The sequence below is a fragment of the Vigna unguiculata genome, chromosome 10, assembly GCF_004118075.2.
Source record: "Vigna unguiculata cultivar IT97K-499-35 chromosome 10, ASM411807v1, whole genome shotgun sequence".
In the NCBI taxonomy this organism is placed as follows: domain Eukaryota; kingdom Viridiplantae; phylum Streptophyta; class Magnoliopsida; order Fabales; family Fabaceae; genus Vigna; species Vigna unguiculata.
In genome coordinates, this window is record NC_040288.1 from 31,187,769 (window position 1) to 31,202,857 (window position 15,089).

Genomic DNA, 15,089 nt, shown 5'->3' on the forward strand with positions numbered 1-15,089 from the left:
ACAACATTAAGGTTTACAAAGGGTAAGAAATTAAGCCATTGTTAAAAAAAAAAACACGTTTTATTTTAATACCATTTGGCCTCTATATGGTTGAAAAATGAACAAAATAAGGATAAGAACAAATATTAGTCAGCTGAAGATGGATATTAGGTTTTATCATCTCCAAATCAGGTAACAATGAAGGAAAAACCATGCATGAAAAGAAAAAAAAATGAAAAAAAAATCTATAATATATTTAAATAAATAGAAGTATATTTTTAAAAAATCCATAAAAATTGAATGCATGCATATAGATGTAGATTATTTATTCATTGGGCTCAATCTACACACGTTGAAATTGCGCAAGCAAAATGTCAACGCCCTCTCATATCTGAAATCTCTTGTATATATCAATCTTCTGAGCACACCATTTTATCAACTCACACACCTAACGCTGCCGAGTACGTCAAAGTGTACCTCTGTTCTTCCTTCAATATATCAAAATCCTCACCCAGAAACAGAAACTGATCAAGAGAACACTCTCAGACAAAGAAACACAAAGAAAGAAGAAGACACATATATATGCACACCATGAAGCTCGTTTGGTCCCCAGAAACAGCCTTAAAAGCTTACATAGACACCGTTAAATCAGTAAGCACCCTTTACATCAAGATTCAAGAACCATGTATATCGATCTGTCACACACTTTTCTTGCTTCTTAGCTCTATATTTTCCGCTGTATGTGTGGTTGTGCAGTGATGAATTTGATAAAGGTGTGAGTTTTATAAGAAAAGATTTCATTTTTGTTATGTGGGTCGAGTTTGATTTGTTTGTTTTGCCAGTGTGAGAAATTCAAGGAATCTGGGGTACCGGAGTTGCTGTCAGCCATGGCTGCCGGATTTAACACAAAGCTCATAGTGGAATCATGGTGCTACGGTGGTCCTATAGCGGCAAGCGTAGGCTTAGCAGTTGCAGCTCGCAACACGGGTGCGAGGCACGTGTGCATAGTCCCGGATGAAAAGTCGAGGGTGCGGTACATAGAGGCTCTGGCGGAGATGGGGGTGTCTCCGCCGCCGGAGGTGGTGGCGGGGGAGGCGGAGGCGGCGGTGTCGCGGCTGGCGGGGCTGGACTTTCTGGTGGTGGATTGCAAGAGGAGGGAGTTCGCTAGGGTTCTGAGGGTGGCCAAAGTTAGTCCCAAAGGAGCGGTTTTAGCATGCAAGAATGCATGGCAGAGAAATTCGCGTGGCGGGTTCAGATGGAGCGTGGTGCTTCAGAGGGGTGTGCGAGTGGTTAGGTCGGTGTTCCTCCCCGTTGGGAAGGGTTTGGATATCGCATACATAGGTAGTAGAAGTGGTGCACCACTGCCACCTCCGCCGCAAACCACCGCTTCAAACGGTGGTACTTGCCGTTGGATCAAGCACATAGACCAACAATCAGGAGAAGAACACCTCTTCAGAGAGTGACCCATTTTGTTCATATAATAACTTAGAGCATAATTAAATAAACTATTCAGACTCCTTAAAAAATATTAACATGTTTGGTTTTCACGTTTTGATTTTCAGATATGTCTAAACCTGGTTTCTTCTGTTCAAAACGTGTTCCAAACATGTTTTTGTTTTCACGTTATGTGATTTTCAGATATATATATCAAACATGATTCTTGTGTTCGAAAAAAGAGTTTCTAAAAACATGTTATATATATATATATATATATATATATATATATATATATATATATATATTTTGGTGGGTTCAGTTTGAATGTCTAAGATGAATTGTTTCTGATGAGTCTGATGAAGATAAAATTTCTTAACTGGGTTTCTGAGAAAATCGTGCACGTATGTATGATGGATTCAGATATTATTTTTATAACTAGGATAATGGCTAAGGAAGATTTATGAAATGATAATTAATGTTACGTATATGCTTAATTAGTTTAATGCATATAGATACAGAGTTTTGTTTTTCAAAATTATTTGTTGTTCCCCAGAAGCTTGACTTTGTTCTTTCACTTATTTTATGGCAATTTGATGCATAAAATCCAATCTACAGAGTCATACTCATTGGCTTTTATTGTATTTGTAGCCAAAGTTGTGCTTTTCTTTGACCAAGTCTTGTATATTATTTCACTGTTCATGAGAAGAAAAAGCATATTTTTTACACATTTTTCTTCTACCAAGTGGCAATTGAGAACTACTTGCGATTTTATATAACTAAGTTAAGATTGATCATTGGGAAGTAATGATAGGTACAATAAACTTTTTGTTGAAGTCAATATCTCAGTTCGATCAGAGAGTTAAATTAATATTTTCTTCTTCTTTCTCACCTTTTTTTTTATTGTATGAGTAGCTGTAAGGTTTTATAAATTGATATATTTCAATGTCAATTAGTTATATAATGTCAATTTGGGTTTGGTGGGTTGATGGCAATCATTCCAGAATTTTGGTTATTTTTGTGATAGTTTGTGGCATACAAATCAACACTAAAAGTTTAATAGAGTCAGCCTCTCACCATTTTGGAGATTCATATGTTGAAATAGCAATTTTTTTACCGAAGTGTTTATCTTTTTATAGAAAATTTCAAAGTACATTTATGTGGTTTTAAAGACATGAGTTCTAACAATAAAAATTATATTTTTAATTACGTAATATCTTTTTAGAGTTTACTTATTTTTTTATGATTTTTTTTCCTGTGGAAAGTAGAAAAAGAAAACCCAAGATTGGGACATGGGTTATCATTTCTGAAAGTTTTTACTTTCATTAAACTTTTCGTTACATGAAATTATTTTGAAACTTTTTTATAAACATTTATAGAAAATTGACGTAGAAATTGGTATTAAAATTAATAGTCGTATACGTGAATGTTATAAAAAAGTTTTCTGGATGACTTTATGACAAACTAGTGGAAACACATGTAACTAAATATAATTTTTTTTTTACAATAGAAAATTTTTATTTACTCTGTAAATATTTTTTATTAGATAGTTATTTTAGTTTAAAAACAATACTCAAATAAAAAAAGTTTTTAATTTAAAAAGAACAGTTACTTAAAAAAATTAAAGGTTGATAAAATTATGTTAACTTCAAAAAATGTACATCCCAATTGTAATAATATTCATAATCTAATGCTGTTTCTTATTTATTATAGGATATCTAATAGTATTTAGGTAGCTAGCCACTTAATTAATTATTATCAGAAGTTTACTCTCTCAATCTACAAATTACTATCTTTTGTTTAGATTCCATATTAATTGCACAAGCATAGGAAAAATAATTTTTTATGATCTATTTATATCCCGACAGTTTATTTGATTCATGTAATCAAATTATTGATTGGTTCCAAGCTTTTATAACACTGGACCATCATGGCATGTGCATGTGCATACTAAAGCATTTTTTAAACTTCTTAAATAAAATTTTGCATGGTTTTGTGTTACCTTGTGAAAATTTTCATTATACTTTGTGAATAAAAACTACCTTTACATCAACACCTCGTCAAGATATTAGTGATGATGGATTGTTGACATGTATCTAATATATCGATTATGAAAAAACAACTTTTCTTTATTCTAAATAATAATCTTTAAAGCAGTATTGACTAACATAAAATAGATATATAATGTCTGTAATTTGATGTCTGATATAAAGAGATAAGACATTAAACATAACCAATGATAAATTGGTAAATAAGTAATCAATATTCATAAAAATATTACAATATGTGTAAAGTAGAGATTATAATGGAGTGTAGTGTTCTATATTTTTGAAAATAAAAGATAAAGAATAAAAAATATTAAAAAGAAGTAGAAATAATTAAATGAGTGTTCTAAAAATTATTTGATTAGATGAAATTAAGGTTTTGTTTCTTAAAATGGAATAAATCATTTGAGCGAAGCGATACCAGGAAAAAAAGATATCTAATTAAGATTATGATAAAAATAAAAATACTTTAAAAATTTCAGTGAACTCTGTAAATATTGAACATGAAGAACAACAATTTAGAAAAAAATAGAAAATTTTGTCTAAATAAATAAATAATTTTTTTAAATGAAACAAAACTAAGAACAAGAAAGAATAGTGAATATAAATTTTATGATATAGTAAAATGAGGACACTACTAGTAAACTTCTAAATAGTGACCAATTTTAATGATCAATAATGATTAGTAATTATAGTAACCAATTTTAGATATTTACAAAACTAAAAATTATTAATTATTAAAATAATACTATTATGAATAAATTATAATTGGTCTTCAAAATTAGCTACTATAGTTTTGACTACCAAAGGAAATTGATCATTAAAAATTAGCTACTTAGGTTTTGACAACCAAAATGACTTAGTTTTTAAATTGGTCTCTAATTAATTAGTGACAAATTATAATTTTTTATTTATAACAGTGATTATTTTAGTAACCAATAATTTTTAATTTTGTAAATTGGTATCTAAATTGGTCACTATATAGTATGAATAACTATTTTTGTTTTCTGATTGATGGTTTTATTGTAGTGGGATATGTATGAAGATGAAAAATGATGAGTGATGAATCCAATCTATAGAAGCCTAAAATTGTCCATTTAATTAAATAAATCAAAATAAATTAATAAAAAATAGATCTTCAATATATAAAATGATTTTTTATGTTTGTGTAAATTATAAAGCTAAATGCTTTTTGAATTATGTTTGTATTTGATTTTTATTAAAGTAAGGGGTAAGAAATACGGTTTTAGTAATCATGTGCTGAGTTTGAGAGGTTTATATTTAGTTTTTTATTATCAGAAATTCAAAGATATAAGAGGCACAATTTTGGTCGTTATGGAATTGTAAGTATACAAGACATTTAGTTATTACGAAACCTATTTCCCACCTTAAATTTTGAGAAGCTTTAAAAATTTGTTGAAGGAACAACATCTTGATGAGAGAATTCACTTGACAGCCAAATGAATATCTTGCACACACTCAATGTAATACCAAATTTGCAATATAAACTGTTATAATGATTAGTATCTAGGGTGAACAATTTAACATGAGCATGTGTATATAAATTGCTTCTCTTGTAAAACGCTTTTTGTTATGATCATGATGTAAGGTTCAATGCTCTTTTGTATAGGATTATCATGTTCTTTTTGTAAAAAGGTTAAAATATTCCACAAATGATCTATTTTAATATTAATTTAATTTTTTACCGATAAAAAGGATAAGATTTAGACTATAGTTATTCACTTTTGTGAGATAATTAAATAAATTAGAGACAATAAAATTAATATTCCATTTTTTTTAAGATAAGGATAATGTAAGTATATAAAGCATGTAATATATAGAATGATGTGCGAGTGCATGATAAAAAAATGTTTAATTATTCATTTGTTGTCTATTTTCGTTTAAAAATATCAAGTTGGTCATCTAATTTTTTTAGTCTCAATTTAGTTTCTGTTTGTGAAAATGAATGTAATTTGGTCCTAATTTTTTAAAAAATTGATGTAATTTGGTCATTTTTGTTAAATTTTTTAAAATAAATTAAGATTTTTCATCATATTTGACACTAGGATTATGTTAATTACACAAATAAACAAATCATCCTCATCAACAACTTCATGAAAAAACTTTTATCCATGTCAAAAAATTTAACGAAAATAATCAAATTGTATCAATTTTTCATAATTCAAAATCAAATTATAATCGATTTCCACATATCGGAACCAAATTAAGAGTAAAAATGATTGGTGAAGCAATTTGATATTTTTAAACAAAAACAAAAACCAAATGAATAATTAAACTAAAAAAGAAAAAAAAAACAATTGAACACAAAGTATAAAAATTTCATAACTGTAACTAATAAATAAAAATTAATAAAAAACTCAATATTGTTGCATCATTCATCAATTTTCTCTCTACACCTAATAAAAATAGGATAAAAATAATAACGAATGAAACTTTAAATTTTTTTCAAAGCTTCAGTACGCGAAAATACTTCCTTCAAGACTTTCGGAAAAGTGAATAACGGGATAAATTGCAGGTTTCTAGTTTTTAATACTGGCACTATATATTTTTCAATTTTTCTATGATAGTTTTATTGACAGGTTATTAAATAGTTTTGGATAAATAGTCGTATGTTAATAATTAGTATAATAAGAAAAAGAATATAGCTTTAGTACACAAATTTGAATTTCTATTATTTTTAATGTTAATTTTTAATTGTTTAAAATACTGACAAATATTGAAGACTAGATATGAATTCAGGTAACTTAGTTATTTATGAAATTTGTAAGCATTTTAGTATTTGACTTGTATATATTGTTTGACACACTTTTATTTTAATGTTAAGTTAAATATTATTATGAAATGCGCTTAAAATGTCAAATAAACTGAACAAAATTTGATTAAAAAAATTAAATCTACGTATTTCGAAAGATGAAGAACTACATTAATCCAAAATTTTAAAATAAACTAATTCCAAAATTCACCGAAAGGGACAAAAATATATTTAATCCTAAAAATTTAAATAAAGTTAATGTAATTAAAATTTTCATATTAAGTTTATAATTTTTTTATTATATTAATTGAAATATATATGAATCAATTTTATTTACTTTATTTTAGGTTTTTCTTTATTTATTTTTCAAATTTGAAAGATTATTATCTTTATTAGTAAGTGCTCGGAAACACTTATATATGACTATTTTATATTTATATTTAATTTTAATGAAAGATTTTTACTTTTCACATCAAGAAAATATTTTGAAGTTAAAGATATTACTTCTTTTTTTATTATTGATGTAATTTTTTATTATTATTGCTCTTCAAAATATTCTTTCAAGTTACATATTTTAGTTTTTTTTTTTTTGTTATTTACCACCGTTAACACATGACAATAAAAAATTAATAATACATAGATAATCCTATTTAGACCTACAATCAGAAGATGAGAACTAGTCATCATTGATTTGTGTTATTATAAAATAATATTTTAGATTTGAAAATATATTTTTTTTCTATAAATCACACAAGTGTTGACATTTACCTAAACTTCTAAATTATGAAGGTTAACAATAAACTCCCAAGTCCTATACCTCGAAATTCCACAACAACCCCAATAAAAATGTAGAAAGTAACAAAACCTCAAATTCAAATGACTGGGGTCTGTTCCTAAAGAATCAACATCCTAAGAAGCAATGACCATAAGTTCATAATTAACATATTTCACCATTTCAGCTCAAACTAATATTTGAAAACTTTTCTCTTCCTGTAATAGTATAACCAAAATGAATTTAAAATTACACGTTATATTTAAAATGACTAATCAGAATAAATATTTTTTATATAAGATTATTTTATTCTATTTAATATTTATTATTTTAAATATTTAAAGTTAAATTTTCAACTATAAATTATACAACTCTTCGTTTAAAAATTAATTAATAATAATAATAATAAATTAATATAATGAAGAAAGAAGGGGAATTAAGTCTATGCACGTTAAATTCTTCTATTTTCGTTATTTCTTTGCACCCAACCCAAAACTCTTTTTTTTTTTCTCGAATCCGCCTTCTATTTCATTTGTTTAAGAAATTAATCACACATTGAGTAATTGACGTGTCAACAAACATTTTGGATCGATTAGTTTTTCGAGTAAGTTTATATTTACTTTATTGTTCCTTTTTCTTGAGTTTTAGTAGTACTTTAGTCATCAAACGAAGTTAGGGACAGTTGAAATAAGTGACCATTTCATTTTGATTTACCTTATACTGATTTTTGGTCTTGTTTGGACATTATGCAATAAATCTTTAATCGGGAGTGATTCAATTATTAGAGTTTTAGCTTTGGATAATTTTATTTGAGGTAGGAGAAACTATAAGGATTGTATAATACTATTATTTTAAAGTTATAGTAATATTCAAACGCCACTAATGAGAACTTCAGGAGTTTGATTGATTTTTTTGGTTTTTCTTTTTGATGTTGTTATGTTGAGTTGATTTGCCTTGTGTTGAATAAATCATTTGGGATGCAACTTTTATAAGAAATGGGATCGGGTAAAATATATGATTTAGGTTTAATGTGTTCAAATTGGTACATTGGTGTATCCAGGACAATTCTTTCAAAAGGAAAAGTCTTTATGATATAAGGAAGTCTTGAGCACTTGTGATATTTTCGTTGTACGAGAGTGGACTTTCATTGGCGAAAATTTGAGAGAATTATTTTGTTATTACTATGTTTTAAATTAATTAGAAGTGATAGAAGTATATTATGATGTTTTGTGTGAATGTGGTCTATGTAATGATTCCTGATGTGGGTCACTGATAAGTGTTCATTTTAACTAAAATTCAGTTGCATTTTAGCACTTAACTTGATTAATTATATTGAATATGCTAAGATTTTATTCCCGTTTACCTAGAATTCACTAACCTTGTGTTTTGATGAAGTATTTCAACAATGTTGAGAAATTCAAATCCATTGTATTTGAATTGCTTGCAAATAAATTTCCTTCATTTTCTAAATAACTTGTTTGGATAAAGAAATTAAAATACCTTACATTTCAATTTCTTGTTTGGATAAAGTAATTGAATTTCTTGTGAGATAAAATTTCATTTTAACAATGTTTATTTTAGACTTAATTATGTTTTGAGTTCATGATAAATTTGGACTTGACTTACCTGTTTGTGTTGTCAAGCCCACCTGACCTGTATGTGTTATCAGGTCACCCCGGTCTTGTCTATCTAGACCATCTAGCCAACCTAGTATGTCATGGTTGTCGGATTTGTTGGATCCGTTTGTGGTTGAGTCCAGAGTGTGGGGTTAAGTGAGAAGAATTTCAAATTCCACCTTTTTTTAGGGTATTTGAATTTCTTCTAATTTAGATAATTGAAATACTTCAAAAAAATGCATGGATTTTAAATGCTTTTTAATTTCTCTATCCAAACAAAACATTTTGTTACAAAGAATTTTAAATTCTCCAAATAAATGAATCACCCTCTTCAATTGCCTCATCCAAATACACCATAAAAGAATTTAGACATAAACATGTATGGTAAATTAATGCATTTCTAAATGAATTTTTGCAGATTTAGAAGAAACAAAGTCTAGCAACTTGAGCTCTAGAATCATAGCTTGAGCATTAAAAGGCGGTTTCAAGAAGATTCAAATTTTGTTTCCACAACTTAAGTAGAGAAGATAGTGTTTGAGCCACGTGAAGAAAGCTTCACCATGAAGTAATCTAAAACACCCAATTCTAGAACTCAACCATGGAGGAAAACCATCATTGAATGAAAACTTATGGGTTGAGCATCACAAAAACGATTTAAGCTATGAAGAAACCCTCTATGGAAGAAAATTTCAAAAGATCATCCACCATGTTTGAAGCTACAACAAAAAATCCAAAATTCTATAAATTAAGGCATAAACCTTCCTGTTTTATATCCAGAATTCTATATCTAGGTTCTTAGTCTCTCTCTGACTTCAGTTTAATATGATCATAAGTTGTTGAACTTCCAAGTGCTGGGATTGGATGTAGCACTCTGAACTTTTGTATTGGTACTGTTTTATTGATTTATATAAGTATTTGTTCATATGTTAGTGATTCAATTCACATTTCACGTGTGATGAACCGACCAATCATTCATTGCATAATAACTCGAGTTAGGTGAAAGTTAATTTGTATTGTAGATCAAATTGAGTCGTCTAATGTTGTTAGGTGGTAGATATGCATCTATATGCTTTAGCTGGTGATATAGTTTTGTTCAAATTAATGCAAAGATTTCATTCATTAGGAGTGAAGAAATCGCACTAAGTTTGAATGTCTTTAGGTCCTAGGCTGCAAACATAGGTCTAGGATTACATTAGTGTACTTATAAAAATGAATGAAGCTTGTTAATTCAATGAAACAATAACCAAATTTAGGAACAAAGTCGCAAAATCCAATTCCAAACACGCTTTCTTTTATCAAGTTATCCATTTTACTTTGAAGTTATGGATCATCATATTTTTCCAATCAAATCGTTTTAATTACAAATCCAAATAACATCACGAGTTCTAATAAAAGTTTATTGAATCTATATGAATATGACACTTGGTACTACAATTGAATCAATGCACTTGTTGGTGTGGTTGCTCCCCACTCGGGAGGTCATCAATGACGATAGGTGGTGGTGTATTGAAAAGAATTCTGTGTGGAGACTATCCTATCTCGACCATCATTTGACTCAAGTAGAGGATGATTTCTAGTGGTGAGAGCCGAATGAGGTTTCTATACTTTGGAGTTCAATATGAAAAAGGACTGGACCCACAAATATAGAAATTTATCCTAATCATCCTGATATTCAAATCTATAGTTATGGTTCCTAAGAGGCAACAAAGAGACTTGACAGGTGTAGGGTCTCTAAGTCACCCAATACACTAGACTTCTAGAAATAAAGTTAAATTTTATAATTATATGTGCTATGAAGGTGCATAATAAGATGAATATTGATCAATGTTATTGAATCTTTTGTGATAATATTTGATTATAAGAGTATTAAAAAATTTCACTAGGTTATACTTCATTCTTTTATGGTATTTTGATATTCACTTGGAGTGATTGTATATGTATTATACATGAGTAGATAACCAGGTCAATATTCCTGAGTAGTGAGGATTAATGGTGAGGTTATGTAGTCGTTATTTTGTATGATAATTGAAAAATGTAATTATACGATAAATATTGTAAATATTGTGTTAGAATTTCTTAAACATACCGATTATTAGGTTCTTTTTAAAAGACTTCCATATACAATTTAAATACTTGTATATTAGTATTTCATTGGTATTGTCGTATTACGACGTTACCATAATATGTAGAATTATTATTACCTTTCTATATAATTATTTATCAGTCAAAAATTTATATTCTAAATAAAAACTAATAAATGTATATTCTAAATAATTTTTTTTTAAATTTTGAATTTCACGGTTTTTTTGTATTTCTGGATTGTTTTGACCATGAATTTGTAAAATAGGGTGACATTAAAGGTGAAGTCATCGGGGACGACAATAAAAGTGAAGTCGTCCTCCCCTAAACCGGTTTCATTTTTTTAAAAAAAAGTAATGTCGTCAGGTGGTGGAGACCGATTTCAGATTAAAGTCGTTAGAGTACATGACGGTTTCACTTTTATTTTTTTTTAAAGTTATGTTTTGAGTTGTGACCAGTTATTTCAAATGGTAATTAATAGTATAAATCACAATGAAATTGCTTTTCTTGTTTGGAAATATTAGAGTGGAAGAAAGAGTGATGACAGAGGAAATAAAATAAAAATCTGAGAGAGGTGCTAATTGAGTTGGAAGTCTGCAAAAAAGGTTGCACCAGGACAGGAAAAGCAAGAGTGTAAAAACAGGGCATCCATTGATTGATCGATTCCGAAACCCGAAAAGATGAACCAAATTTGGCGTTGGATAAGAAAAAGGTAGTACTGTTGTTGTGAATAAGGGTTGAAGTTCCAATTTTTTTTCTACCACTAATTGTTTAAAAAAAGTTAAGAAAAAAAAACATAAAAGTGAAGTAGTCAATCATGAAGACGACTTCACTAGACGACTTCATGTGGAGATGACAGAAATCGGACTAGTCTATGACGACATCGCTTTTTAAAGAAAAGGTATAAATATTGATTTGGTACCCCAACTTTTTGGGAAAGTTCAATTTGGTACCCCAACTTTAGGAATGTTCAATTTGGTACCCAAACTTTTTAAACAGGTTTATTTTGGTACCTTCTGTTAAACACTACATAACGTCGTTTGGCTTCTGTTGAGGTGGCACTGTGCAGGGCATACGTGGCAGAAACATGGTTGGGTACGTGGTTTTTATGGTAAAAAAAAATTGAAGTAAATAATTTGTGAAGTAAAAAATTTTACAAAAGCGTTGTTTTCGATTTGGGAAAAAAATTAGGGATGTGAAATCGAAAAATTTGCAGAACGAAAAATTAGGGCAGAAGCTAAATTTGGGAATTAGGGTTCAGTGGTTGATTTGCGTTCGATGATCGGAGAAGAAGGACGAAGATTTCCTTCCGTTCGTTGGAGAGGGCGAAGTTGGAAAGAAAAAGCTTCAGCCGTTCTCCAAAATTGTCTCCCACCATTCTTGATAGTTCTAGCCGTTCTCAGCACAGCTTCCACTCCGCAATTGCATGTGGGTGCTTCACCCAACCCTCTACAGCCACCACTATTACAGGACAAGCTTTGATTTCACATCAACCATGAATTGTGAGAGCAAGAGGAAGATGATTGAGCCCTTGACATTTCTTCAATGTCTAGAAAGATCAAAAGAAGAGAAAACCACCTATTAGGGCACTCTCCACAAAATAGGGCACTTAAAGTTTACAAATAAAGGGGGATTCCAACTCATTTTATCTGAACCATTGTTTTTGCCACGTATCCCCAGCACAGTGCCACCTCAATAAAAGCCAAACGTCGTTATGTAGTGTTTAACAGAGATACTAAAATGAACCCGTTTAAAAAGTTTGGGTACCAAATTGAACATTCCCAAAGTTCGAGTACCAAATTGAACTTTTTCAAAAAATTGGGATACCAAATCAATATTTATATCTTGAAAAAACAAAAATCAATCGAAAGGAGGACGACTTCACCTTTAATGTCGTCCTCCCCTAACTCTGTTTCGCATAAAATAAATATCGAAAGACCTCTTTTTATAAATTTGAGTTACAATGACCTCCGGTTACAAAAAAAAAAGCCGAATTTCACGTTTGAAATTGATAAACTTCGAAGAAGGATAGGTCTGCAAGCATATTTTTGGAAATTGGTAACGCTCTTTTGTTTATTTTTACTTTTTTTCTAATAATTATGAAAAAAATTGTATTATAAGTTTAAAATGTTATCGTCAATCTATCATAGGATAAGTGGTGCTCAAATTAAAGTGTTCCAACGTGAACAATGAATTTCCTCTCCCAAGACATGCCATACTTGTTAGCTCACTAAACTGAAAATCTGAAAATCTGATCAATTTATAGAAAGAAAAGCATAGCACACCATCTTCAATTCCATCATATGAATTTATTTTGTTTATAAATAATATTATTTAATAGCATCCTTAATCGTGATCGAAGTCTATTCTGAACTGGATAATACTGAGAGTGCCAAGAAACTGTTTGATGAAATGCATGAGAGAACTGTTCCCATGTAAAATATACATTGATGGCTTCTTTGACCTGTGAAAAAAAACTAACAGGCCAAATGATTTACAAAGATATACACTTAAACACATGAAAAAGAAAAAGGCAAAATAAAAGATCACTGAACACCAAATAGCTTCTGTTCTATGACACATTCCTAAGAGGTACCCTTGAGACCATGTTATATCTATGTTTACTTCTACCATTTGATATTATTCATAATCATAAACAAAACCTATGAAACTATTAGCTTAGACTTGAATCTGCACTTTCTTATGAGGAGAGGTGACCCTAAAAATATGTTCCTCTCCAGTGCAGTTGTCCACTTGAACAATCCAACGACTCCTCCTTTGTTCAATCCTGTGATTATTATTTGGATCTATTTTGGCCACCAACAACCCTTCTCCAATGGGTAAAAATGATGCTCTTAGTTGTCTCCATCTTGAAGCTCTGTGCTTAACATTGTATCCAACCACAACTGCACCGTCTCTACTAGCACCTTTAAATGCTGCTAGAAAAGCTTCCCTTGCATTACCAATGTCACAATCCACAAGCACAAAATCAGCACCTTTGTAATCTCCTAGCAGAAGGCTTCTCACATCTCCTTCAACAAACTCAACATGATCTGCATAAACTCCTAGATCTTTTCTCAATGGTTTTGTCTCTGTTTGATCACAACATACACATATCACACGGCCACCGGTTTGATGAGCCGCTGCAGCCAGAGCAAGTGTGGCCGAACCGGCTACACCTGCTCCGGCCACCACCATGAGTTGTGCATTGTTTCCTGCTGCAAGAGCAGATATGAACTCTGCCACATCAGGTTCTTTGTCTCTTTTGGCCTGCAAAAACACAGCAAAAACTATGATAAATGAGGGTCGAAGATCACTCCGATATAATACCAATAAGATATGAATCAAACTCGAAAAACTTTAAGATTTGTATAAATTTTCTTCCTTGTATAATACTGCACTTTTATGAATTTTCTTTCTTATATAATACTGCACTTTTTTATTTTTATCTGAGACTTAAATTCACATTTAAATTTTTCTGACCATGATATCACTGATTAGTTCCACAACAGAATTTAACAGTATACTTAACTCACAGTATTCAAAACCTTAACATTATATCATTTTTACTTATGATGTTCAACTCAAGAATATGTTACACATACCCTCTTCCTTTAATCCACATAGACATCTTTTAATAAACAAAATTATGCAGATTAACCAGGTTTTATAGCAGATAATATCTAAAATACAGTAATTAACCTTAACAGTTTACAGAACATAACATATAAGTCATTCCCACATCTTAATGTCCAAAAATGCTACATCACTCATGAATCAAGATTAAATCAAGATTAAAGATAACTTATAATCACTCTACTACTCTAACCTAATAGACACCTTAAGAAACAAAACCAGGAGTTACCAGATTCATCACCTTGATTATTAGATCCCAACCAAATCATGACTACAACAAATCTCATGGGACAAAAGAAACAAAGTGACATAAGACAAACCCATGTCAGATATTGGTGCTGGTTCTTACCATTTTGAGTGCTTGAAGATAAGCTTTCTTGGCATTTTCAGGGGACCAATTGGCCATGTCGTTGATGTGTTGGTTTCTCTGAAATGGGAGATTTCTTTGAGTAGAACTTTGAGGTAGCTTTGATGTGTGAAAATGGTTGCTTCATGTTGGTGAAGAGGTACCAAGGTTATACATATATAGTAATAATAATAAATGTGGTGAGAAAACCATAGCTTATCTCTGCTACTGGCATTGAATATTTTAGACTTTTTGAGTTTGGAAGCAACTGAGGGAGGCCGTTATCGTAGATTCTCAAAATTCTGCCGTCCAAACAGGCGCCATTAATGTTCAAAGTCTCGTTACAAAATAAATATGATTCAATTTTGCAAATTAGATTCTCCTTTCTCATACAAACGCTACAAAGACA

The 15,089-nt window shown here is 30.0% G+C and overlaps 2 protein-coding genes across 2 annotated transcripts; one reads left to right on the forward strand and one right to left on the reverse strand.

Moving 5' to 3' along the window:
- The first annotated feature begins 350 nt into the window (after positions 1 to 350).
- On the forward strand, positions 351 to 1,654 carry LOC114167271. Its single transcript, XM_028052308.1, has 2 exons — positions 351 to 630; positions 822 to 1,654. The coding sequence occupies exons 1-2, from the start codon at positions 562 to 564 to the stop codon at positions 1,440 to 1,442; spliced, it is 690 nt and encodes a 229-aa protein (XP_027908109.1). The 5' UTR covers positions 351 to 561; the 3' UTR covers positions 1,443 to 1,654.
- An 11,447-nt stretch (positions 1,655 to 13,101) lies between these two features.
- LOC114167194 lies at positions 13,102 to 14,853 on the reverse strand. Its single transcript, XM_028052201.1, has 2 exons — positions 14,684 to 14,853; positions 13,102 to 13,968 (listed from the first exon to the last, which is right to left on the reverse strand). Exons 1-2 carry the CDS (start codon positions 14,738 to 14,740, stop codon positions 13,378 to 13,380), a joined length of 648 nt encoding a protein of 215 aa, XP_027908002.1. The 5' UTR covers positions 14,741 to 14,853; the 3' UTR covers positions 13,102 to 13,377.
- Between the last annotated feature and the right edge of the window lie 236 nt (positions 14,854 to 15,089).